The sequence below is a fragment of the Leptopilina boulardi genome, unplaced genomic scaffold (genome assembly GCF_019393585.1).
Source record: "Leptopilina boulardi isolate dan_hultmark-lab unplaced genomic scaffold, ZJU_Lbou_2.1 LbouV2_110, whole genome shotgun sequence".
NCBI lineage: Eukaryota > Metazoa > Arthropoda > Insecta > Hymenoptera > Figitidae > Leptopilina > Leptopilina boulardi.
In genome coordinates, this window is record NW_026137653.1 from 476397 (window position 1) to 503585 (window position 27189).

General features: G+C 29.4%; 1 protein-coding gene and 1 long non-coding RNA gene across 4 annotated transcripts in view; one reads left to right on the forward strand and one right to left on the reverse strand.

The window, feature by feature from the left end:
* Positions 1 to 27189, forward strand: part of LOC127277076 (uncharacterized) — a 98148-nt gene that overhangs the window by 64551 nt on the left and 6408 nt on the right. The window lies entirely within an intron of this gene.
* The window catches only part of LOC127277058 (lachesin-like), a 218843-nt gene that overhangs the window by 53547 nt on the left and 138107 nt on the right, over positions 1 to 27189 (reverse strand). For all 3 annotated transcript variants that reach the window (XM_051297888.1, XM_051297883.1, XM_051297875.1), the window contains 2 exons: positions 25763 to 25921; positions 24976 to 25104 (listed from right to left, as the gene is read on the reverse strand). In XM_051297888.1, the coding sequence (XP_051153845.1) occupies positions 24976 to 25104; positions 25763 to 25921 (288 nt within the window). The remainder of the gene's footprint in view (positions 1 to 24975; positions 25105 to 25762; positions 25922 to 27189) is intronic.

A 27189-nucleotide genomic window follows, 5' to 3' on the forward strand; every position in this document is an offset into this window, starting at 1 on the left:
CCTAGAACAACGATAAGTTTCATTGAAACAGAAATATGTTTCACTAAAGCAGCGAAAGTTTTTGCTGTTTCAGATAAAGATTTTTTTTCCGTGTACTTTTGGTTCTAGTTTTCAAGTTCTAGAATTAAGAATTTTTTTTCTTTAGTATGAAAGAATATCGTTAGAATAAAAATATTCTTTTTTCTTCGAAAAATATTGTTTTACTACTATAAAATGTTTTTAGTATGAAAAGAATATTTTTAGTATGAAAAGAATATTTTTAGTAATAAAAGAATATTTTTAGTAAAAATAAAATTAATAAAAAAAAAAATTGTTAAATATTCTCAAATTGTTAATGAAGAAAAATTTAATGAAGTATAAATTAATTTTCGAGGTAGGCTAATTACGAGTCTCGTATAAGGAGTTAGGTATGAACATATATATATATTGTATGAAGTGAATAATGTCAGAGATAAGGAATCATGCTTGATTCGAGAATACCCGTGAGCATGATTGTTCGAACTAAGTTTGTAGTTCGAACAGCGTGAAACTAGGCTGCGCACTAACGAGACATAACGTTGAGATCATCTTTTTCACCTTAAAAACCTTTTTTCTATATATGAGTGGCATGACAGTAGGTGATGATAAATTTAGTGGCAACAACGAGAAGAGACCAAGCGATCCAAGTAATTAAGAAGCTTTTATAAAGACAAGTGAGAGTCTCCAAGGAGTTGCTCTTTCTCTCTCCATCTCTCTCTCTCTCTCTCTCCCTCTTGTGGTGGGGTCATAAAATAAGAGTGAAAAAGACACACAAGAATCTTTACTAAGTCTCCTCTTAAGCGAAGGCTTAAGGGACATTTTCAACAAAAAAAAAAGAAAAAAGAACAATAAAGATAAACTGAAAGTAAACAGAAAATATAATATTTTAAGATGCAAGAAGTGTTTGTCCTTTAAAAAATTAATTGCGGAACAATAAAAAATTGTTTTGTCAAATAGAAAAAAATTACAATATTAATTTTAAAAAAAAATTATTTTTTTTTATTGAAACTATAATTTTTTATAATCTATTTATTTTGACAATTTTTGTTAATTGGTTAGAAAATAATTTTTATTGATAAATGAAATTGATTTAATAAATAAGTTTATAAATAATTTGTCCGTAAAGGGGATATATATATATATACTTGGGGGATATATTTTCAGGATCAAAGAGTGAAAATTCCTTCTGGAATTCAAATCCAATACGCCTCCGAACAGTGTATTTCAGTCTCTTTTACATTTAGATGCGCTTCCATGTTCTACTATTTTAATTCGATCCTTTTAAATCTAGAAGATAATTGTTTTACATTCAGAGAATAGAGAGAGAGAGTTTGGAAAAATGTAGAAGAATAACGAAAAATGAGATTTTAGATTTTCTTTTTCTATATTTGACAAAGAGAGGCAAATGAGTGAATGAAGAAAAAAAGTACATAGGATAAACATCTAATTGGACAAAAAAAAGAATAAACGATGATAGTTCAAAAAAAAAGAAAAAAAGTGGCTAAAAATTTAAATTAAAATAAAAAAAAAGCATTAAAGTCTCTATAAAAGAGAATTTTGTAATTAAAGGAACTTTTATAAATCAAATTTCAAGTTGTTTAACTATTTAATTAGCAAAAATTTTATTTAACTGAATTTTCATTGAACGTACCTGATTTTTATTTATAACTGAATTTTTAATAATTTTTATTTCAACGAAATTTTTATTTAGCAGAATTTAAAATTAAAAAAATTCTTTCAATTTAAAAATTAGACGACTTATAGAAAATAGTGGAAATAATTTGAATAACTAGTAAAATACTATTATAGAAAAAAAGAAAAAATTTCCTTTAATACAAATACTGTGAAAATTTGGAATAATACTAATTCTACTTTATAAAATTCGATTTGAATGAAGAGATTAAATCATACTTTCTCATCAAATGGAAATTTGAACTATAATAACTTTTAGGTTTACTATTCACGAGCGTTTCAATTCTAAAATGCAAGAATAAAATGCAAGGTTTTGTATTATATATTATATAAAAAATGCAAGAATTATATTTTCAAAATTTTGAATATGATTTTCTTTCGATAATATTTTTTTAATTTTGAAAATTATCCGAACAAAGGTAAAGTTTTTTTTTTTAATTTTGAAAATTAAACGAACAAAGCAAAGATCCATGACAACCGTTACCGTAACGATAACCGTAAAATCACTTGATTTAATTTTAGGATTAGATTTTTTTTAATTTTAACCATTTTTTAAACAATTGTTACACAAAAAACTTATAAAAATTGTATTTTTTTTTTCATATAAAAAATGGAAATTTTTAGTTTTTTCAAAATGAAAAAGTGATTTCAAAAACTTTTCAAATTTTAATTTTTATCATTGAAGAAATATATATATTTCTGAGGTTATTACATAAAAATTTCCTTGTTATAATTAACTTGTCTTTTTGTTAAATAAATTTTTATTTTATCAAATTCTCTTTTTAATAAATAAATGCTTTATTTAAAATAAAATTTTTTTTGTTTTGTGAAATGATAAATTTTCAAATATTTGGAAACTTTAAAAAAAAAATTAAAATTTTTAGAATGTAATAAAACAAATCAATATTTAGCTTATGCTAAAATATCCTTAAAAAAAGGAAATCAAAAAAAAAAAAGGATTTGGGCAAAACCCATACTTCCCTCACAGCACTAGATATCCTAGGATATTCCAAAAACATCCCTTGGATATCCTAGGGATACCCCAGGGATATCCTAAGTATACTTTAAGGATATCCAAAGTAGCGATGGTTAGGATATCCTAGGGATATCCCAGGGATATTTAAGGATGTCCCTAGGACGTCCCAGGGATATCCTAATCATTTCCCCGGATATTATTAGGATATCCCAAGGATATCCCTGGAATAAGTAGGGATGTCCTTAAGACGTCCTAAGGATATCCACAGTATGTCTATATTATCTTAAGGGTTAGAATATCCTTGAGTCGTTCTAAAAATGTCCCTAAGGTATCCATAAAACGACCCTAACATACAAATTAATTAAATAAAAGTGGAAAACATATTTTTTGATGTATTTATAATGTATTTCCAAGATATCTAAAATGTACTTTCGGTGCGTGTGTTAGAACAAAAAATTTTCATTCGGTCAGTCCCATAAAAAACGAATTTAAAGTGTCGCGAAATAGTCAAAATTTGAATCATAATGATATCCTAAGGAGATCTTAGCGATATTTCTAGAATATTTTAACGATATACCCAGTTTATCCTAAGAATATCCCCACGATATCACTAGGATATCCCTAGAATATCCTCAGAATATCCTCAGAATATCCCAGAATATCCTCAGTATATCCCCAAGATATCCCAAAAATATCCTACGTAACGGCGGTTTGGATGTTCTGAGGATATCCTCAGGATATCCTATGGACGTTTTCAGGATATCCTACATTAGTTTAGGATATCCTGAGGATATCCTCGGGATATCCTTTTGTTGTGAGGGTTGCCCCATAGTGGCCCAACTATGGATAAAATCTTAAAATATTTTAACCCATACTACTCCCACAGTTGTCATTTTCACGCGGGATCACTTTTTGATTTAGAATTAGTTAAATTTTACTAATTGTTAGTAAAAGTTACTAATAATTAGTAAAAATTTTACTAATTCAGAAGCAAAAAGTGAGTCACTAATTTAAATTAGTGAACATTTTTACTAATTCAGATTTAGAGAGTACCTTATATAGATTTGCCTGAAATTGGTTACTCGGGGGTTTTTGAGGTCGCTGATTACGAATTCGGTGTTAGTTTTTTAAAATTCAAAATGGCGGATCCAGTATGTTTCAAGCGAATCTGTATAATTTTTGAAATTTTCATTTTTCTCGACACTCGTGGTCAGATTTTTGTATTTGAGCCTAACACTCAATTTTGAAAATTATCCGAAGACAAAGATTTTTTCGTTAAATCTAGAAAATTATCCGAAAAAGGCAAAGAGTTTTTTTTTTTTAATTTACAAAATTATCCAAAGGCAAACATTTTTTTTTTTGTTAAATCTTGAAAATTATCCGAACAAGACAAAGAGCAATGAGAGAATATATCCGTGTATACATGGAAGCGTAGAAAAGACAGAGTAGACAGATAGTATAAAAGGGGTGGATCGTTGGGGTAAAGGTGCTGGAGGTGAGTCAGAACAGAGGCATTGTCGCATTAACATTCCTTTCGTGTGAAGAGGGTGTAGAATGGGAGTCGAGCGGTTAGGGTGGGATTTGATTATGGAGGGTTGGTAGCTAGCCTGTATGTGTGAGAGTTGGATGGAGCTTTTCGAATAAGAAAGAGAGGAAAAGGGAGAGAGAGAGAGAGAAAGTAGAAGCGAGAGGGAAGGATTTGAAAACGAAGTTACTAAAAGAGGAGAGACGTCGTTTTTGGATGCGTTGTAGAGCTCACGAATTAGGCGAGTTCTCCTCTGGCATTCAGGTTGGTCTTGGGATAAAAACCGTTTCTCCGTAACGAGGATTTCGAATGCGCCAAGGGTGCAATAATAAAAGAGAAAGAGAAAAAAAAAGAATCTCCTAATTCTAAAAAAAAAAAAACAATTGTTTTCTAATTTTTATTATTTTCCCCCAAAAATTGTCGTAATTATACCTAAATCCAAATTTCAGTGCTTAAATTTCTTAACCTATCCAAAATGGATACAAAATCATGAATGAAGGGGAGTTTATTTAGTCAACGGAAAATATTGCAACCGATAGCATCTGCTATGAATATAGCTATTTGGGGAAAAGAGGAAACGATCAAATCAAAGTGATCATTCACAGGGATGGATCTGTGATATATATTTCGGAAACTAGGGTTCGATACATATATATATATACCAATCCAAACGGATATGACTCTCTCTCAATCCAGTGAGAGAGTGATTCGAATGTCAAATTGACAATATTTGTCCATTTTCGAAAACTCGTAAATCAATTTGGAAAACATTTCACAATTAGTAAAAAAAAACAAAAGGGAATAAAATATTTTTTTGCGAAATTGATGTAATTGAAAATAAAATATTTATACAAACTTCAATTAATTAATATAAAATAAAAAATTTGGTTTTAGGTGGGTTTTCATGTTGTAAATTTTGGTCGGACATTTTGAATTATTTGAATATATACGAGAAACATAATGCGTTTACACATCAAGTATATATACGACTCACACGTATACACATAAACAGTTATATACCAGTCTCTAGAAAGACATGCCATTACACCGAAACATCCACTGAATACCAAATTTTTTCCTTGAGTAGAAAAATCCTCTAGGACTTGTTCGCATATAAGTCTTGCATCAAGATCGATCAGCCTCAAGGTGAAAAGTGCAAAAAAGATTTGTGAGAGAAATATTTCTTTTTTTTTTTTATTTTTCTAAATACTCTCGCGAAATTTTTGCATAAAGAAAATTAATTTTTTCAACCATCAGGTGTATTAAATTTTTTTTTTTTTTTTTTTTCCTATAAACTGACTTAAGTACATTCATTTTTCATTTTTTGATACAAATTTTCAATTCTGAGGGATCATCTTTATCTTTTCTGAAGGAAGAGTTTCCCTGTGGAATTTGCTCTCTAATCTGCACAAGATGTTGCCCCACTCTCAATGTAAGGATGGGGCAAAAGAGAAGTAATTACTTAAAATAATCATCAGCGTACCTTCTGGGCCTAACGTTACTTCAACAAGTTACGTTATATTATTCATTTTTCATACATTTTCTTTTTTTTTCCATTGATTACTATATGGGCAAATAATGTAGAATAAAAAATTCTTTTAAAGAATTACAAAAGGTAAAAAAAAAAAAAAAAAAAAATTTTTTGAAAGGATTTTATAACGAGCGGATATCAATTGTAAAATATTCTAAAAACGGAAATTGTTACCGGGAATTTCATTAATTTTGTACGATCAAAAATTCTTAGGATTTATTGCAAATTATTATATATATATATTCTATAAACCCATTGTAATGTTCAATATAATTGAAAATGCAATTCATCATTAGCATTTTGCCCTAATGATAAATTCACTCTATTAATCGAACAATTCATCTGTGACATGAAAGGATTGTGGCATCATCGATTTATTGGCTCTTTCTCTCTCTCTCACTCTTCCTCTCTGTAAAGTTAAAAAACCTTTTAGTGGCTATTTTATAAATCCTTTGACTTTTCTAATACCTTCTCTCTATACTTTTAAGAAAATAAAAATAAAAAATGTCTTTCGAAAAATTTTTGAAAAAAAAATAAATTAGAAAGTTATAATTGTTTCGAAATGGAACATTTTGTACTTGGAAATTAAATAAAACTGTTGATCCGATTTCCTTTCATCTTTTGCATTTCTTTTTTCTTTTTTTTGTGCAAATGATAGAAGAGACCCGATGATCTATGAAATTGAAAAGCATTCACCGAGTAATCGGTTTCCGTTATAAAACCGCAAAGTCCGTCAAATCACTTGGTGTGAATCCGTCACGTTCAGGATATTATTAAGAGAGACATATTTTTCACATTTTTCAAGAATCCTATTTTTCTTTGCAAGGAAAAATTTATTATATCTAAACCGTTAATTTCAGTTTTATATAAAAAATAAAACATGGAAAAAGAATATGTATATTTATCACATATATAAGACGTTGTATTTTACCTTTTCTTATGGTTCGTTTCAAGATTATTCTGTCAGTCAAAAATGGAGAAAATTAGCAAAAAATATAAGGAAAATTTGTATATTCTCTCTCGTTTTATGCGCAACATCGAGCAATAAGAATCTTGAGACTTGTTTGTCACGCGTCATATTTTTTTTTTCTTTTTTTTGGTGAATTTTAAAATAAACGAATATAAAAATATTAGAATAAAGAAATATCATTATGAGGAAATTTTTAATTAATTGAAGCACGTTAATTTATATACGTATTTTAATGATAAATTGATACATGTTGCTATTGTGTATATTTGAATATTAATCAAGTCTAGTATTTCATTTTCGTTACTTGTCATGGAGTTAATTATCATCAATTTGAAAATTATGTCATTTTATAAATATAAATATTAATTGTTAATTGAAAATACTAAAAATGCAATAAATTATACAAAAAGTATTTTAATCTCGTAAAAGGGAAATTAATTATTAAAATATAATATCAATATTATTAAAATATAAAAATATCAACCCGATTATTAATTGTATTATGATAAAATATCCAATTGATTTTACAGAAAAAAAAAAAAAATTCAAATACTCGACTATTATTAAAAAAATATTTTTTTTTTTTTTGAAATAATTATTATTTAAATCAATTAAATGGTATTTCCCAGGTGGAAAAGTTCCCGGTAGTTACCGCTCCCGCTACTGAAATGTTCACATACCGGTAGTAACTACCGGTAGGCACTACCGTTAATTTTTCCGGGACTACCGGTAGCCACTACCGGTAATTTTTCCGGGACTACCGGTAGTCACTACCGGTAATTTTTTCGTTACTACCGGTAGTCACTATCGGTAATTTTTCTGAGACTACCGGTAGTAATTACCGGTAATTTTTCCGGGAGTTACAATCAAGATTTGTTATTGTCATTTGGTAATAAATTTTGATTGTAATTTCCGGAAAAATTACCGGTAATGACTACCGGTAGTCCCGGAAAAATTACCGATAGTGACTACCGGTAGTAACTACCGGTAGTACCGGAAGAATTACTGGTAGTGACTACAGGTAGTCCCGGAAAAATTACCGACAGTGACTACCGGTAGTAACGAAAAAATTACCGGTAGTGACTACTGGTAGTACCGGAAAAATTACCGGTAGTACCGGAAGAATTACCGGTAGTGACTACCGGTAGTCCCGGAAAAATTACCGACAGTGACTACCGGTAGTCACTACCGGTAATTTTTTCTTTACTACCGGTAGCTAATACCGGTAATTTTTCCGGGACTACCGGTAGTCACTACTGGTAATTCTTCCGGTACTACTATTAGTTACTACCGGTAATTTTTCCAGGACTACGGGTAATTTTTTCTATACTACCGGTAGCTACTACCGGTAATTTTTCCGGGACTACCGGTAGTCACTACTGGTAATTCTTCCGGTACTACCGGTAGTCACTACCGGTAATTTTTTCTTTACTACCGGTAGTTACTACGGGTAATTTTTCCGGGACTACCGGTAATTTTTTCGTTACTACCGGTAGTCACTATCGGTAATTTTTCCGAGACTACCGATAGTAATTACCGGTAATTTTTCCGGGAGTTACAATCAAGATTTGTTATTGTCATTTGGTAATAAATTTTGATTGTAATTCCCGGAAGAATTACCGGTAGTGACTACAGGTAGTCCCGGAAAAATTACCGACAGTGACTACCGGTAGTAACGAAAAAATTACCGATAGTGACTACTGGTAGTACCGGAAAAATTATCGGTAGTGCCGGAAGAATTACCGGTAGTGACTACCGGTAGTCCCGGAAAAATTACCGGTAGTGGCTACCGGTAGTCCTGGAAAAATTACCGGTAGTGGCTACCGGTAATCAATAAAAAATTACCGGTAGTGAATATTCCGGTAGCGGGAGCGGTAATGACTACCGTTAGTGACTACCGGTAGTCACTACCGGGAACTTTTCCACCTGGGTTATTTCAAATAAAGAAATTATTGGTTCAAATAAAATTTAATTAAAATAAAAATTATTTGATTTAAGTAAATATTTATTTGATTTAAGTAAATATTTATTTGATAATAGCAATCGAGTATTTGAATCAAATAAATTTTTTGCACTGTTGATTTTGAAATAATTTTTCTTTTTTTTTTATTTTTAGTTTAGAATTTTATGTTTTGAAATATCTAAACTGTGAAAATAAGTGGTTTTGTAACTGTCGTTTATAGTAATTTAACAGCAGTGTTTATTCGCATGAAAGTTTTGAATATGGGGGGAGCGGGGGGGGGGTGGTGGTGGTAAAAAGGGACCATTGCCGTTGGGGTTGTACAACAAACGCTTTTCCGGACGTAGCAAGGCGATTCATTCTTGGACGTTTTCTCTCTTACTCTCAAGGGACACCTGAATAGTAACCCTTCGTATAGTCTACGTGCCCAGATTACGCGACATTTTCGCTCAGGAAAAACCGTCCTGTAACCGGTTAACTTTTTGAAACCTGTGGCCTCACGTCACTTGTGTTTACGTCAAGAGTATACTGAAATTTGATAAGGGACTTTGGAGCTCATTTTTTTTTTTGCATTCTTTGACGTTCTTTCACATATAGAATTTTTCTCCTCGATTATAAAAACCTCGTTTTTTGGATTCATTTATCCCGAATATTCCGTAACCGCAAAGATTAAGGAAATATTTTTTCAAAAGCTCACCATTTTTTATAATATATATGAAAAAAATAAACTTCTTTTTTTAATTTAATAATTAAAAAAAATATTTTAAATTTATTTGGGCAATAAAAGCTAAAATTGCAATATATAAATCAATGTGGGAAACAAAGAAATATAAATCAATATTTGTGCTTGAACCAAAGGGACTGGCGGTAATTATCGTGTTTAGATGTTTCTGTGAAAGCACTGCGGGTTTCTAGTATATGACATGATTATTGCGGGTAGACAGTGGTACCAATGTAATGGTTCAAAATTACAATACCCTTCTCTCCAGTAGTACGTCATGCAGTGTGCGCGTCTATTTCAGTACAACATGTAGTTGAAATTTTGGTTACGTTAGTATAAACAGAATGAGGTGAAAGCAAAGGGAGAAGCGATGATGAAAAGGGAAACTAAAGAGAGACAGAGAGAGAGAGAGAGAGAGAAACAAATACAATTATTCTAAAAGGAAGACAAGACAATATATATTACGTATACAAAAACATAATAATAATACGTATACAAAAAGAAAATTATCATCAAAGCAAAAATTTATTTAAAAAAATTTAAATATTTAAATACTACTTTCAATAAAAAAGTACTAATTAATTATTTTCTAACAAATCGCTTTTTTTTAAAATATATAATTTTAAAAAAAAAACCCACAAAATAGTGAATAATTATTTTTTTCGAAAATAATTTCTTTTTTTTTTTTTTTTTGCTCTGTTTCATTCATAGAGTGTATTATCTCCACCGCACGTTGGTGAGAAAATGATGCAACCGAAAACAAAAAGAAATCACAAAGGTGAGCAAGAAAAATACCACAAATGATAGAAAAATGTTAGTTTTTATGGGTTTTATAGGACTCGTAAAATGGGAAAAAATATCGTTTTCTTCATTCGAAAGAAAAAGTATATCACGTTTTACTGGTTTCAAAAGGTCTATTTACCATCGAAATTCTTCGAAATCTATTGGAACTCGATTTTTCCGCTTTTCATCCTTTACCTAAGGATTATTCACTCTTTTTAAAACATCATACATCAAACTGACACGCATTATTGACTTGTTTTTTTCTATTCTATTGGAGATAATTGTTTTTTTTTGCAATTTCTGAAATTGCATATTAATTAAATTAATTGAATTAAAAAAAAATAAATAAACCAATTAAAATAATTCAAATAATTAAATTAAATTAATAAATAAGCTACTTAAACTAATTAACATATTAATTAAACTAATTAAATTTCTAATTATGTATAATAGGTACCGATATTATAATTTCAAAAAAAAGTTTTAAGTCAAAGTTATAATTTATTTGGCAATGTTTATTTATCACTATATTATATTATAATGTTACAATTACTGTTATTTTAAATTGTTTAGTTGCCAAAATATTTTCCATCTGTTACCAATTTTATTAGTATAAAAATTGTTCTTTTTTCATTCTATACTTTTTTATTTAACACACTACACAAACACGCCTTGTTAACTGCAATAATAATGGCTTAGCGGAGAAAGAGAGAGCGAGAGAGAGAAAGAGAGAGAGAGAACTTGTTCAGGAATCTCTAAAGAGTAAGTCCTGCTTTTTGCTCAATTTTCATCGCAACTCGAGTGTAAAAACATGAATATGTTCACCTCATTATGCGCAGTCGCGCAAATGACGGCATCGCGTCCCACAACTTTACAAATGTTCCTCTATATATATATAATACAATAGTAACGAAAATTGTCATTTTCCTTTGCGACTATTATTATTTTTTACACCATTTTTTTTTTTTTATGTTTTTTTTTTCAACAACATTGAAAAGTAAAATAACCCTAATTTCTATATTTAAGGTATTGCGTATACAAAATATACACTCTCGTTGGCTTACTGCCAATCGTTTCTTTGAAACAAAGTTACTGGAATTTACCAAGCAAAAATATAATTGCCTCGCGTGTCGATACAGATAGAGAGCTGGCAAAAAAAAATCTCTCTATGCACACATATAATTATTGTGTAAAAATTATCTCAAAAGATTATATTGTCAACATGTTTAAAACATCGAAAAATCAAAAATAAATTTTTCCCCCCAGAAAAAAAAAATTCGCCTTTTTCATTCAATATGAATTTTTTTCTGATATTATGTTTCACAAAGTTAAGTGAAAAGTGGTGGTAAATATTGAGAGATTGTAGATAGGTGCGGAAAAGCGGCTAATTCGCGGTATGTGAGCTCATAAAAATTCAACGCCCCTAGAAACTCGTACGCATCGTCAAGCGTGTGTTATGAAAAAAAAAAAAAAATAAATAAAAACGGCAGAAGCACCTTTATTACAATCTAGAAAAACGATAATAAAATGTTTCAGAGCCAAAACTGATCCTTTTTCACAAAAAAAAATAATTTCATCTATATTTTTTTGGGGTAGGAATTCAACACAAATAAACTCTACATACAAGAAAATACTGCACCGCTAACTGTATACATGAGTCAATTCTCAACAAAATTAAATAAAAATATATTCTTCTAATTAAATAAATTTCTAATTAACTACTACATCGAAAAACCCTACACAATAAACTATTTACTAGAAAATTATCTTCATAAACTCTACACAAATAAACTCAACACATTAAGATTTAGAATTAGAAAAATGAAAAAAAAAATTTTTATAATTCTACACAAATAAATACTACATCAGTAAATTTTACACAGCTATAAAAAATAAAAAATTAAATTCGATACAATTAAATTTTTTACACATGAAAATAATATTTTCTTTATTTCCGATTATTTATAAAATTCTACTCAATTAAACTCAACATTTATAAATTCTACACATCAAATAAAAATATTTTAATCCTACACAAATAAACTGTACACATTAAATATATTCTACACGATTAAATTTTAATTAATTAAATTAATTTTCTACATCGAAAAATCCTAAGTACACAATAAACTATTAAGTAGAAAATTATCTCCATAAACTCTACACAAATAAACTCAACACATTAAGATTTAGAATTAGAAAAATAAAAATATTTTTTTTATAATTCTTCACAAATAAATATTACATTAGTAAATTCTACACAGCTATAAAAAATAATAAATTAAATTCGACACAAAAGGAAAGATTATTTTCATGTGTTGAATTTAATTGTATTGAATTTAATTTATTATTTTTTATAGCTGTGTAGAATTTACTAATGTAATATTTATTTGTGTAGAATTATAAAAAAAATATTTTTATTTTTCTAATTCTAAATCTTAATGTGTTGAGTTGATTTGTGTAGAATTTATGGTGATAATTTTCTAGTTAATAGTTTATTGTGTAGGATTTTTCGATGTAGTATTTAATTGTGTAGAATATATTTTTATTTTATTGAGAATTTAATCGTGTACAGTTAGCGGTAGAGAATTTTCTTGTGTAGAGTTTTCTCCTTTTGAATTTAATTATTTTCATTTAATATGTTGAATTTTGAATGTGTACAGTTTATTTGTGTACGATTAAAATATTTTTATTTGATGTGTAGAATTTATAAATGTTGAGATTAATTGTGTAGAATTTTATAAATAATCGAAAATAAAGAAAATATTATTTTCATGTGTAAAATTTAATTGTGTCGAATTTATTTATTTTTTTTTTTTTTTATAGCTGTGTAAAATTTACTGATGTAGTATTTATTTGTGTAGAATTATAAAAAAATTTTTTTTCATTTTTCTAATTCTAAATCTTAATGTGTTGAGTTTATTTGTGTAGAGTTTATGAAAATAATTTTCTAGTAAATAGTTTATTGTGTAGGATTTTTCGATGTAGTATTTAATTAGAAATTTATTTAATTAGAAGAATATATTTTTATTTAATTTTGTTGAGAATTGACTCGTGTACAGTTAGCGGTGCAGTATTTTTTTTGTGTAGAGTTTATTTGTGTTGAATTCGTACCGTCTCTATTTTTTTTTAAAACATTTTTTAGTTGAAAAATTCTTATACAAAACTAGGTTGTCTCGAGCCCTCTCTAGATTGTATCTTATTTTTTCGCGCGCATTATGCGTTTGCACCAGGGCCTATAAATATAGTCTATGTTGAACGTGAAAGCGCGCCTTGCGAGCCTATATTTTACCATAAAAGCAGACATTCGTTTATGAAACTTTCATGACGACTAGCGTCACCATGAAAAGTCAGATTTGCGCGTTACCCGCAGGTTCAAAAACAATAAATTTCACTCAAATAAGAAACGTCGTCCCCTTTTTTTCGAGAAGTTCTCGATTTTTACTTGAAAAGAGAATTTACGATGCACCGAGAAACAAAAAAAAAAAAAAAAAAAAATTTTACTCAATTTCCTTATGGTTACATTTTTTTTTTTTTACAAAGAAAATATATTTTACTCACACTATTTTTCATTGGAAAATTTGGAAAAAAAAAATTTACTCGAGAAATAAAATAAGAAAGGAAAAATTTTTTTTAAATAAAATCAGAATTATTATTAAAATTGTTTTTCTTATATTCAAGTATTTTAAAAATGCAAATTATATTATTTTTCCCGACATTCAATATTGAGAAAAAAAATCGAACTTTCTTGTTATCAGATTCATTTTAAATATGTACCTATGGAAATAATAAAGAATATTAATCACAAAAAAAATTCTAATTTATACGAGATATAAATGTTAATTAAGTAACAAAATTTCTCTGGAATTCAACCGCAAATATTTTGTTAAAATGAATCTCTGCTGGGTTTCTAAACTTCATAGAGTGTAATAACTGAAATAACGCAATCTAATATATAATAATTTTTAATTAAATACATCATTCATTAAAAACAAATTTTTTTAAACAAAAAAAAAAAAAAAGAAAACTGAAGGAAAATCTTTCAAAGTTATATACATCCTCTAAATGCAATTTCATTATTCAATCTCCGTTTTCTTTGATATTTCAAGTTTCCTCTTCCTTCTCTCTCTTTCTCCATATATATCTTTTGTAAACCTTTTTTTCAAAAGGAAACCAAGAATGAAAAAAAGGGAAAGAGAGAATATATGAGACATGTTAATGAGTTTTTTATATCCCCGTGGCTTGGAAAAGCAGAGGAAAAGGAAGTGGAGTGCCAAATGGAGACGATCGACAAGAGATGAGAATTAGAGGGTGCAGGTGACATTCTAAGGATAAGGGAAAAAGGGATGCTGGAAAAGATCGATTTCCAGTTTTAAATTTAAATAAACGCAAACTCGTATACGAACGATAAGAGACTCCCCTTTTGTTCCCCTCTTTTATATATGGAATATAATTCACCATATCTTGACTCTGATCTTGATTTCTTTTTTTTATATTATACGTGTATATATAAATATTATTTTGTATGCATGAGATGGGTAATCGTACAGAGATAACAAACTTGAGTCTCAATTTTCTTTCCAAATAATGAAACTTTTAATGAAATAAGAAAGGCAATATTTACCCCTCTTGGGAGGGGGGGGGGGGAAAAGAAATTTTATTTCAAAAAGATGTTTTTGGAAAATAATTTCTAATATAGAATTTGGAAATTAAAAAATATTGCCCTCATTTTGTAAAGGATTTAATAAGATTATAATTGAAATTATTGTTGAGTGAAAACAAAGGCTAGAAGCGCCGATCAGTAATATCCGCACTGTGATGGCACACGTCCAAGCAGAAGTTCAATTTCCTTTGGATTGAACAATTAAATTACAATCGGTGAAACGCAACTGGCACAGAGAAATGTTACAACGAGCATATATCGAGGTACGTTAACCAAATGTATAATATTGAAGTTGAATTTGCCAGAGTTCTAACACTAAAAATCTCTCTCTCTCTCTTTCTCTCTCTACATTATATAAAAATCGAATCAGAAAAAATTTTTGGCACTCAACAAAATTCTTTATTATTTTCTATAGCAATTAATTTTCTCCATTTTCGGTGGTAAATAATAATTTGTCCTACATTTCCCTCCTTTTTTCAATTTGTTTTTTTTTTTATTTTATATTTAAAGAATTTCTTTTTTTTTCCCCTCTTCAAATGAGATTTTACAAATTAAACATTTTTAACAAATTGGATTTTCCAGTTAGGAAATTTTTTTTTTAACCCACAAATAAATTGAGAGAATTTTATCAAAAAAAAAAAAAAAAAAAATATTTTAGAACAAAATTGAAAATAAATATTCAACAAAAAAAAAAATTAACAACGAGAGAATAGAGAAAAATAAAAGATATTCTTTTACAATTAAAAAAATATTTTATTTTTACAATTTACACAATTAAAAGAGAAAGCAAAAAAAATATGAAAATAAATAAATAAAAAAAAAAACAAACAAACAAAGGTATACAAACGAGAAAAATTGAAAAAGAGATAAACAAATTTTTTTTCATAACAAAAATAAAAAAAACATATGAGAAAAGCAGGGTTTATTGCAAGATTTCGTGGCCAATATTAATATTGGCTATTATTAATTGGATTAATATTAATATTTTCCTAAGCAAAAAAATTCTAAGCAACCGGTTCTAAGGAAAAAAAATCCTTAGCAACTATTACTATAATAGCGGTTGTCATGGAAACAGTTGCTATGGAAACGGTTACTATGGCAACGTTTGCTATAGCAACAGTTACTATGTCAACAGTTACAATGTTACTAGTTACTATGGTACTAGTTACTATGGTACCTGTTACTATGGTACCAGTTACTATGGTACTAGTTACTATGGCAGAAGTTACTATGGTACCTGTTACTATGGTACCAGTTACTATGGTACTAGTTACTATGGCAGAAGTTACTATGGTACTAGTTACTATGGTACAAGTTACTACGGTACTAGGGGACTAGTTACTGTGGTACTAGTTTTTGTGGTACTAGTTATTATGGTACTAGTTACTATGGTACTAGGGGACTAATTACTATGGTACTAGTTACTGTGGCAGAAGTTACTATGGTAGTAGTTACTGTGGCAGAAGTTACTATGGTACTAGTTACTGTGGCAGAAGTTACTATGGTACTAGTTACTATGGTACAAGTTACTACGGTACTAGGGGACTAGTTACTGTGGTACTAGTTTTTGTGGTACTAGTTATTATGGTACTAGTTACTATGGTACTAGGGGACTAATTACTATGGTACTAGTTACTGTGGCAGAAGTTACTATGGTAGTAGTTACTGTGGCAGAAGTTACTATGGTACTAGTTACTGTGGCAGAAGTTACTATGGTACTAGTTACTATGGTACAAGTTACTACGGTACTAGGGGACTAGTTACTGTGGTACTAGTTTTTGTGGTACTAGTTATTATGGTACTAGTTACTATGGTACTAGGGGACTAATTACTATGGTACTAGTTACTGTGGCAGAAGTTACTATGGTACTAGTTACTATGGTACAAGTTACTACGGTACTAGGGGACTAGTTACTGTGGTACTAGTTTTTGTGGTACTAGTTATTATGGTACTAGTTACTATGGTACTAGGGGACTAATTACTATGGTACTAGTTACTGTGGCAGAAGTTACTATGGTACTAGTTACTATGGTACAAGTTACTACGGTACTAGGGGACTAGTTACTGTGGTACTAGTTTTTGTGGTACTAGTTATTATGGTACTAGTTACTATGGTACTAGGGGACTAATTACTATGGTACTAGTTACTGTGGCAGAAGTTACTATGGTACTAGTTACTATGGTACAAGTTACTACGGTACTAGGGGACTAGTTACTGTGGTACTAGTTTTTGTGGTACTAGTTATTATGGTACTAGTTACTATGGTACTAGGGGACTAATTACTATGGTACTAGTTACTGTGGCAGAAGTTACTATGGTAGTAGTTACTGTGGCAGAAGTTACTATGGTACTAGTTACTGTGGCAGAAGTTACTATGGTACTAGTTACTATGGTACAAGTTACTACGGTACTAGGGGACTAGTTACTGTGGTACTAGTTTTTGTGGTACTAGTTATTATGGTACTAGTTACTATGGTACTAGGGGACTAATTACTATGGTACTAGTTACTGTGGCAGAAGTTACTATGGTAGTAGTTACTGTGGCAGAAGTTACTATGGTACTAGTTACTGTGGCAGAAGTTACTATGGTACTAGTTACTATGGTACAAGTTACTACGGTACTAGGGGACTAGTTACTGTGGTACTAGTTTTTGTGGTACTAGTTATTATGGTACTAGTTACTATGGTACTAGGGGACTAATTACTATGGTACTAGTTACTGTGGCAGAAGTTACTATGGTACTAGTTACTATGGTACAAGTTACTACGGTACTAGGGGACTAGTTACTGTGGTACTAGTTTTTGTGGTACTAGTTATTATGGTACTAGTTACTATGGTACTAGGGGACTAATTACTATGGTACTAGTTACTGTGGCAGAAGTTACTATGGTACTAGTTACTATGGTACAAGTTACTACGGTACTAGGGGACTAGTTACTGTGGTACTAGTTTTTGTGGTACTAGTTATTATGGTACTAGTTACTATGGTACTAGGGGACTAATTACTATGGTACTAGTTACTGTGGCAGAAGTTACTATGGTACTAGTTACTATGGTACAAGTTACTACGGTACTAGGGGACTAGTTACTGTGGTACTAGTTTTTGTGGTACTAGTTATTATGGTACTAGTTACTATGGTACTAGGGGACTAATTACTATGGTACTAGTTACTGTGGCAGAAGTTACTATGGTAGTAGTTACTGTGGCAGAAGTTACTATGGTACTAGTTACTGTGGCAGAAGTTACTATGGTACTAGTTACTATGGTACAAGTTACTACAGTACTAGGGGACTAGTTACTGTGGTACTAGTTTTTGTGGTACTAGTTATTATGGTACTAGTTACTATGGTACTAGGGGACTAATTACTATGGTACTAGTTACTGTGGCAGAAGTTACTATGGTAGTAGTTACTGTGGCAGAAGTTACTATGGTACTAGTTACTGTGGCAGAAGTTACTATGGTACTAGTTACTATGGTACAAGTTACTACGGTACTAGGGGACTAGTTACTGTGGTACTAGTTTTTGTGGTACTAGTTATTATGGTACTATAGTTACTGTGGTACTAGTTATTATGGTACTATAGTTACTGTGGTACTAGTTATTATGGTACTAGTTATTATGGTACTAGTTATTATGGTACTAGTTATTATGGTACTAGTTACTGTGGTACTAGTTTTTGTGGTACTAGTTATTATGGTACTAGTTACTATGGTACTAGGGGACTAATTACTATGGTACTAGTTACTGTGGCAGAAGTTACTATGGTAGTAGTTACTGTGGCAGAAGTTACTATGGTACTAGTTACTGTGGCAGAAGTTACTATGGTACTAGTTACTATGGTACAAGTTACTACGGTACTAGGGGACTAGTTACTGTGGTACTAGTTTTTGTGGTACTAGTTATTATGGTACTATAGTTACTGTGGTACTAGTTATTATGGTACTATAGTTACTGTGGTACTAGTTATTATGGTACTAGTTATTATGGTACTAGTTATTATGGTACTAGTTATTATGGTACTAGTTACTGTGGTACTAGTTTTTGTGGTACTAGTTATTATGGTACTAGTTACTATGGTACTAGGGGACTAATTACTATGGTACTAGTTACTGTGGCAGAAGTTACTATGGTAGTAGTTACTGTGGCAGAAGTTACTATGGTACTAGTTACTGTGGCAGAAGTTACTATGGTACTAGTTACTATGGTACAAGTTACTACGGTACTAGGGGACTAGTTACTGTGGTACTAGTTTTTGTGGTACTAGTTATTATGGTACTATAGTTACTGTGGTACTAGTTATTATGGTACTATAGTTACTGTGGTACTAGTTATTATGGTACTAGTTATTATGGTACTAGTTATTATGGTACTAGTTATTATGGTACTAGTTACTGTGGTACTAGTTTTTGTGGTACTAGTTATTATGGTACTAGTTACTATGGTACTAGGGGACTAATTACTATGGTACTAGTTACTGTGGCAGAAGTTACTATGGTAGTAGTTACTGTGGCAGAAGTTACTATGGTAGTAGTTACTGTGGCAGAAGTTACTATGGTACTAGTTACTATGGTACAAGTTACTACGGTACTATGGTACTAGTTACTATGGTACTAGTTACTATGGTACTAGTTACTATGGTACTAGTTACTATGGTACTAGTTACTATGGTACTAGTTACTATGGCAACAGTTACTATGGCAACAGTTACTATGGCAACAGTTTTTCCTTTGCAAAAAAAATTAAAAGAAAAAAAATTCATGAAAGGACCAAAAAAATTATGTTTTTGTAAATGGCAAACTACTCCGATCACGTAACGTTTATCGCGTTATCACTGTGGAACGAGGGGTAGCAAAGGTATATATGAAAAAAAAGAAGAAAGCAAAAAAAAAAAAAAAGTAGCAAAACATTTTCTGGCAAAGATTAGCCAAAAGGCGTCAAGCTTTCTCTTTCTCTGTTTCGTTGGGTCCGGTGTAATTTCGTTTCAAGTTTTACAGGTGCAGGTGGCTTAATTTTTGCCGTAACACGTTTGTCGGTACACGCGGCAGGCGGCTACAAGATACGGCACGAATTTTTCTTCGTTGCTGATTTTAATAACAGATTGGCTATACTGAAGTCAGTGAGAGTTTTTTTTTTTCACTGTGTTTATAAATGTTTGTGTGTGTGTGTGTGTGTGAGACAGGAATTGTGAGTCACTGCTTAAACGTGACTACAAGGCAACACCAATTTTCCTGCACAATTGCACATTACACCTATATGTTTCCTATCGTTATATTCTCACCAATAATGCACAAAATTTGTTTTTCAAATTCACTACCATCAATTTAAGATTAAATTTAAAATTGCATAGATTTTAAAACTTTTCATTTCTTAAAGAAATAATTATTATGTATAATACCTAATAATTATTACTATAAATTAATTTAATTTAATTTAATTTAATTTTATTTTATTTTTAATTTAAATAAAATAAAAATTTTATTTATAATTTAGTAAAATTTTACTAGTAAAAAATAATAGAAATTATTTTTTTTTGTCAGTCATTTCTTTTTTTTTAATTTTTCCCCTGATATTAAAATTACACAAGAAATGAAAATAATTGAATTTTTTAAAATTACTTTTCTTGGATTATTTCTTATTAGGGAAAAAAGTAAAACATTATTAGAAAATTTGAACTTAAAAAAAAGAAATCTACTGTATATAGCTATATAGCTTTATTATATTATATAAATTTTATTATATAATAAAGTTTAGAATTATTAAACAATGCTTCAAAAAAAAAAAAATTTTTTTTTTCCTTTTTAATATATAACTATATTAAGTTTCGCATAGTTTCTCTAAACTTTTTAGAATTTCATATATAAAAATTTTATTTTTTAGCACATTTTTTTCTGAATCGTAAACTGCTTTTATAAAATTTAATAAATCATTTTCTTTCAGTGAATGTCAATTTCAATTAAACCGTTTTTTTTTTTTTTTTAATAATTTAATATTACTTAATATTATAATATATTTTTTAAATATTTAATATTAAATAATAAATTTTAAAAATTTTGATTTACATTGTTTTTTAAAAAAATTTGTTTAAAAAACATTATTCCAAGGTTTTAGAAATCGCTTTCTTCTATAACAGAAAAATAATTCTTTAAGAGAAATAAAACGTTAAAGGGAATTCAAAAGGGTAAATTCTTATTCAATTAAAAAATTAGTTTTTATAAATATTTGAGAAGAAAATTATTCAAGAGATTGAATGCAAAACGCATATATATATAATTTGAGAGAGAGAGAGGGGGGGGGATCAATAACGAAATTGCCACTTAGGAGTCAATAATCACTTTAGCAGTAATTTAATTAGCTATTGTGATAATTATTTCATGCAACCCCAATAAGCTTGCGTGCAAACCTCACTGACAGTTTTCCGCACTAATTAATCGCTAATATTATTAGCGGCGCTATATGTCATTTAATCTTTTCGTCGCAAAAGCGTGCAGACGATTTTCAATTCCAATTAAATACATAATATTTATTTCATTTAATTATAACTATTATTATATATTACTATATATTATTATATTATTATTATTATTATTATTATTATTGTTATATTTGTGATTATTATTCTTATGATTATTTTCTTATTTGCAGAAAAAATGATCCTTTATATAAACTAAGGGGATTGTGTTTCAATAAATAAATCAAATGAAATAAAAATTAAACGAAAAGAATGAATATTTCACGTTAAAAAAATTGTATAAGATATAAATTGACGATGTGACGTTATATAATAAAAGACATGAGCTTGCACATTTTGAGAGGCGCAAAATTATATTGTCATCGTAATAAAAGAGAATTTTTTCAATGGTTGCAATTTAAAATTTAATTAATCTTCACTAGAGCCATACGTTTAAAAACAGAAATTATTCGCATTTTCCATTTAACAAATTCGAATACAGAATTATCATGCATTTATTTTAAAATAAAATGTTTTCAATTTTTTTTTCTAGAATTTAAATTATCTTTATACGTGAAAATAAATTTTTAGTGAAATTAAAATAAAAAATAAATTAAATATATTTCCCGTCGAAATGATTATTATTCAATTAAATAATTATTAAATAAATATATTTATCAATTATTTTTTTTAGTGATAAAAATTGCGAATTATATATATATATATATGGGACGTTTCACGTTAAGCGGGCCACCCCGATGGCCAAAATTGAGAGCTTCCAAAAAAATCGCTTATACCCAAAAATTATTCATATATATAAGTACTTTCAAAAAATATGTGGCCTTTTGAAAAATCCAATATGGCGGCCCTAATATAACCTACAAATGTGTCTAAAATTAAAAAAAGAGGCCTAAAAGTGCTAATAAAAAGGGATTAAATGAGGAAATCACCTATGTATTGGCGGTAAAATTAGCACTAGGATACATACTTTGTATTCCGCAAGCAATACCGGTAATTTGATATTAATTTTCAGAAAATAAATATGGCGGATCCAATATGGTGGAAAAAAAATTTTAAAATGCATCGGATTTGCTTGAAAGTTGTTACTCGGGGGTTTCTGAGGTCGCTGCTGCCGAATCTGATGTTAATTTTCAGAAATTCAAAATGGCGGATCCAATATGGCGGACAAAATTTTTTTAATTCATCAGATTTCGTTGAAAGTTGTTACTCGGGGGTTTTTGGGGTCGCTGATACCGAATCTTTTGTTAATTTTCAGAAATTCAAAATGGCGGATCCAATATGGCGGACAAAAATTTTTTTAATTCATCAGATTTCGTTGAAAGTTGTTACTCGGGGGTTTTTGGGGTCGCTGATACCGAATCTATTGTTAATTTTCAGAAATTCAAAATGGCGGATTCAATATGGCGGACAAAATTTTTTTAATTCATCAGATTTCGTTGAAAGTTGTTACTCGGGGGTTTTTGGGGTCGCTGATACCGAATCTATTGTTAATTTTCAGAAATTCAAAATGGCGGATTCAATATGGCGGACAAAAATTTTTTTAATTCATCAGATTTCATTGAAAGTTGTTACTAGGGGGTTTATGGGGTCGTTGATAAAGTATCTAATATTGGTTTTTGGTTTTTAGAAAGTTTTATATGGTGCGTTAAAAAAATATTTTTTCTTAGTTTGCCCCGTGTAGAAAATAAAGATACTTTCTCCATGAGGAAGCAAAAATTAAAAAACATCAATTACTTCATCCTCAATTGGTTTAATAATTATCTAATTAAGTTATTATTGATATGTATTAATATTTTACGGCGAGCCTTGAAAAATTAATTTATGTAAAAAATAAAGAATTTTCGTGAATTTATTTTGCCTAATATTTGGTTTAATGAATATTATTAGACTCTTTTTTAGCCTAAGTTAATTTCAATATTTGTTTACATGTTTTAAATTTTCATACTCATTATATGAAAAGATCTTGAAAATTATTTAAATAAAGTATTAAAAAGTAAAGGAAACAAATAAAGAAATTTTTATCCACAACAATTATTGTCTGCTATATAGGATCTTCCATTTTGAATTTCTGAAAATCCACATCAGATTCGGTATCAGCGACCCCATAAACCCCCTAGTAACAACTTTCAATGAAATCTGATGAATTAAAAAAAATTTTGTCCGCCATATTGAATCCGCCATTTTGAATTTCTGAAAATTAACAATAGATTCGGTATCAGCGACCCCAAAAACCTCCGAGTAACAACTTTCAACGAAATCTGATGAATTAAAAAAATTTTTGTCCGCCATATTGGATCCGCCATTTTGAATTTCTGAAAATTAACAAAAGATTCGGTATCAGCGACCCCAAAAACCCCCGAGTAACAACTTTCAACGAAATCTGATGAATTAAAAAAATTTTGTCCGCCATATTGGATCCGCCATTTTGAATTTCTGAAAATTAACATCAGATTCGGCAGCAGCGACCTCAGAAACCCCCGAGTAACAACTTTCAAGCAAATCCGATGCATTTTAAAATTTTTTTTCCACCATATTGGATCCGCCATATTTATTTTCTGAAAATTAATATCAAATTACCGGTATTGCTTGCGGAATACAAAGTATGTATCCTAGTGCTAATTTTACCGCCAATACATAGGTGATTTCCTCATTTAATCCCTTTTTATTAGCACTTTTAGGCCTCTTTTTTTAATTTTAGACACATTTGTAGGTTATATTAGGGCCGCCATATTGGATTTTTCAAAAGGCCACATATTTTTTGAAAGTACTTATATATATGAATAATTTTTGGGTATAAGCGATTTTTTTGGAAGCTCTCAATTTTGGCCATCGGGGTGGCCCGCTTAACGTGAAACGTCCCATATATATATATATATGAATTTATAAAAATTGATTAATAAAAAATGTCAAATTTTCAAGGAATAAGAATAGTAATTCAAGACTTGTAAAAATGCGTGTGGTATTACGAGTGGGGAAATTGTGTGATATCTGAGGTAAAATTTAACATAACAATAGTCTAACGCGATAGTAAAAAAAGAAAGAAGAAAAAAAAAAAAAAAAAAAAACAGTAATAGCGTGTTGTGGTTGACTAAAGCTTGGTTTTATATGTCTCCTGAGGGTGAAGCATACTCTCTTTCTCTTTCGAGTGAGAGACCCCCCCTTTTCCACTTGTTGTTACTAGAAGGTGGTAAAGGAAGAATAGATGTATATTTTTGTATGTTAGTAAGAGAGACGAGGAAAAGAGAGAAAGAGAGAGAGAGAGAGAATGAGCGAGAGAAGAAATGCTCTCAAAGCCTTGCTTTGTCACCCGTCGCCTTTCTCCATTATTAAATTGCTCGGTTCCCATCCCTTAACACGTGAAAACCACTTCTCGAAACATACACTTTTCCTATCCAACAAAGTATTATTCACTTCGTAAAGAATAATTTAGGGTCATGTTCTCCTTCACTGCTTTAATTATTCTATTTACGTGTGTACTTTATTTATCCCCCCCCCCCAATCTTTGATTTTTACAATTATTTTTTAGTTTTAATAATTTTTTTTTTGTCTACCAATTGATGGAAAATTGGCAAATAAAAATTTGTTTGAAAAATTATTATAAATTATATATATAAGAACAATAAATAGTAATCTGTTATGGATATATAGAGATTTTACTTACAGTCAACTGATACTTTGATCTGCTTGCTCACAGTTGGAGGTATTCCATTACTGGCTATGCAGAGATAAGCTCCCATGTCTAACCTGGATATCCGGGTCATTTCTAAAGTGTTTCCTTCCAATTCGGACACTGAAAGTATACATTTTTCTATGAAAAATATATATTCATACGACACAATATTTGCAACATGGAAAAATGGAAAAGAAAATTGAAAATAATAAACTATGAAAAAAATTTATTTGATTCAAATAATCGACTATTAACAAATAAATATTTATTTGAAATAAATATATATTTTTATTAAATAATTATTATTTGAGATGGAATTTTTAATATGGACTTATAAATTTTTTTTAATATGGAATTAAATTTTTTTTTTTCCCCACTATATATCAATAAATAATCAAAAAGAATTTTATCACTAAAATGAAAATTCTATATTGGTTTTTCAATCTATTCGATAGAATTGTATAAATATATATACTTTTCCATTATATGTTTCTTGAAAATAACAAAATTTTAAAAGTAATAATTATCCAATAATAATTACTCGCATGAAGTATAATTAAAAGAGATTTAATGATAAAACGTAGATGTAGCCATATATATATATTAGTAGATAATTTATGTTCTAGTTATTGCAGAACAAAATATACTATATTTATCATTTTGCGGAATGTCAAAATATAATTTCAACGAATAATGAACGATTTATATATAGAAATAATTTTTATAATTAGTATTATTAAAAATAAAATGAAAGAAAATATTTAAATATCATCCATACCTGATAAACTTTTATTGATTGCAATTTTTGAACCATCATCTCGTTTCCAACGGATGCTGGGTATTGGACTTCCAGTTGCTTTACACGTTAGTGAAACATTTGCACCTTCTCGTACAATTGCATCGGACGAACTTTGCGAATCGTCAATATTCGGAGGCACTGAAATCAAATAAAAAAACAAAAATTTTATAAATTTTCTATTTTCTTTTTTATTTCTCCTCGGTTTAGAACTAAATAAAATCAATTTTTGAATATTGGGTGTAGCTGTAGTCGCTAAGGCGCTGTGTCTCGTACTCGGGTACGTGGTATCAATTCCCGCCAGGGTTAAAAAAAAATTTATTTGGTTTAAATTAAATTTACTAGAAATAAAAAATTTCTTTTGATGATTAATTAATTTATTTTCCGCGACTATTTTGGAAAAAAAAAAATTTCACCGAGTTAAATAGTAGAGAGGATAAGAGAACGCAGATAAGAGAAGGAGAGAGAAAATCCCCGTTAAAAACTCGTAATCACTGACGATAAGAGGAGGGAGAATTCGCGAAAGAAATGTCCTTGAAAAGCGCGCACTTGATTCCCACTGAATCCTATGCGGACAAAGTTAGAAATAAACCACCGTAAAAGAATCGACGCTTCTTTAACATTTAAAGCAGTCTTCATTTAATGGACAATATTTTTCTTTTCTCATTTTTTTTCTTTTAGTCGGCGACTGTTTGTCGAAATTCAACATTTACGTCCTTACCAATTATAAAGGCGGCTTATTCTATATAGAATTACTGGGGCTTTAATGAGCTTTAAAAATCGTTTCAAAAGTCAGCCTTATTGTGAAAACCAGAGAGAGAAAGAGAGAGAGAGAGTGAGAGAATTCTGCGGTAGTTGTAAATCAATTATAGGCGAACCGAATGGGCCGCGAAACTTGTTTGCATTCTAACGGGTAAAATTCGTTTCGTTTATATACCGAAAATGGTATATAATGTTTCATGTGATAAAAGCAAACAAATTTTACAAATTAAAATTAGTTTAAAAGAGATGAAAAAAAAAATTTAAATAAAGTAAAAAAAAGGTTTTTTTTATGAAAAAATAAAATAATTATTATTGACAATGAATCCCATTAGAGAAGTTAAAAGTCTCTTGACGTTTTCTAAACATGTATGATTATTGGTAATTATTTACTGAATTAAATATGCCACAAGAATGCACATTTTTATTTTTCCCCCCCGCTTTATCAACTGTCAAATTAAAATTTATGCCATTGAAATTAAGGACCAGACGACAGTTGAATTGTCAGATAATTCTGATTAGTAAACTGACGGCTTTTAAACCAAACTATAACTGTCACTCATTAAACAGAAAAGTCATATCCTTTACGCGAAAGCTTTTTATTTATATATATATATACAGTCTAATTAGTTCATTTTTCCTGTTCATTT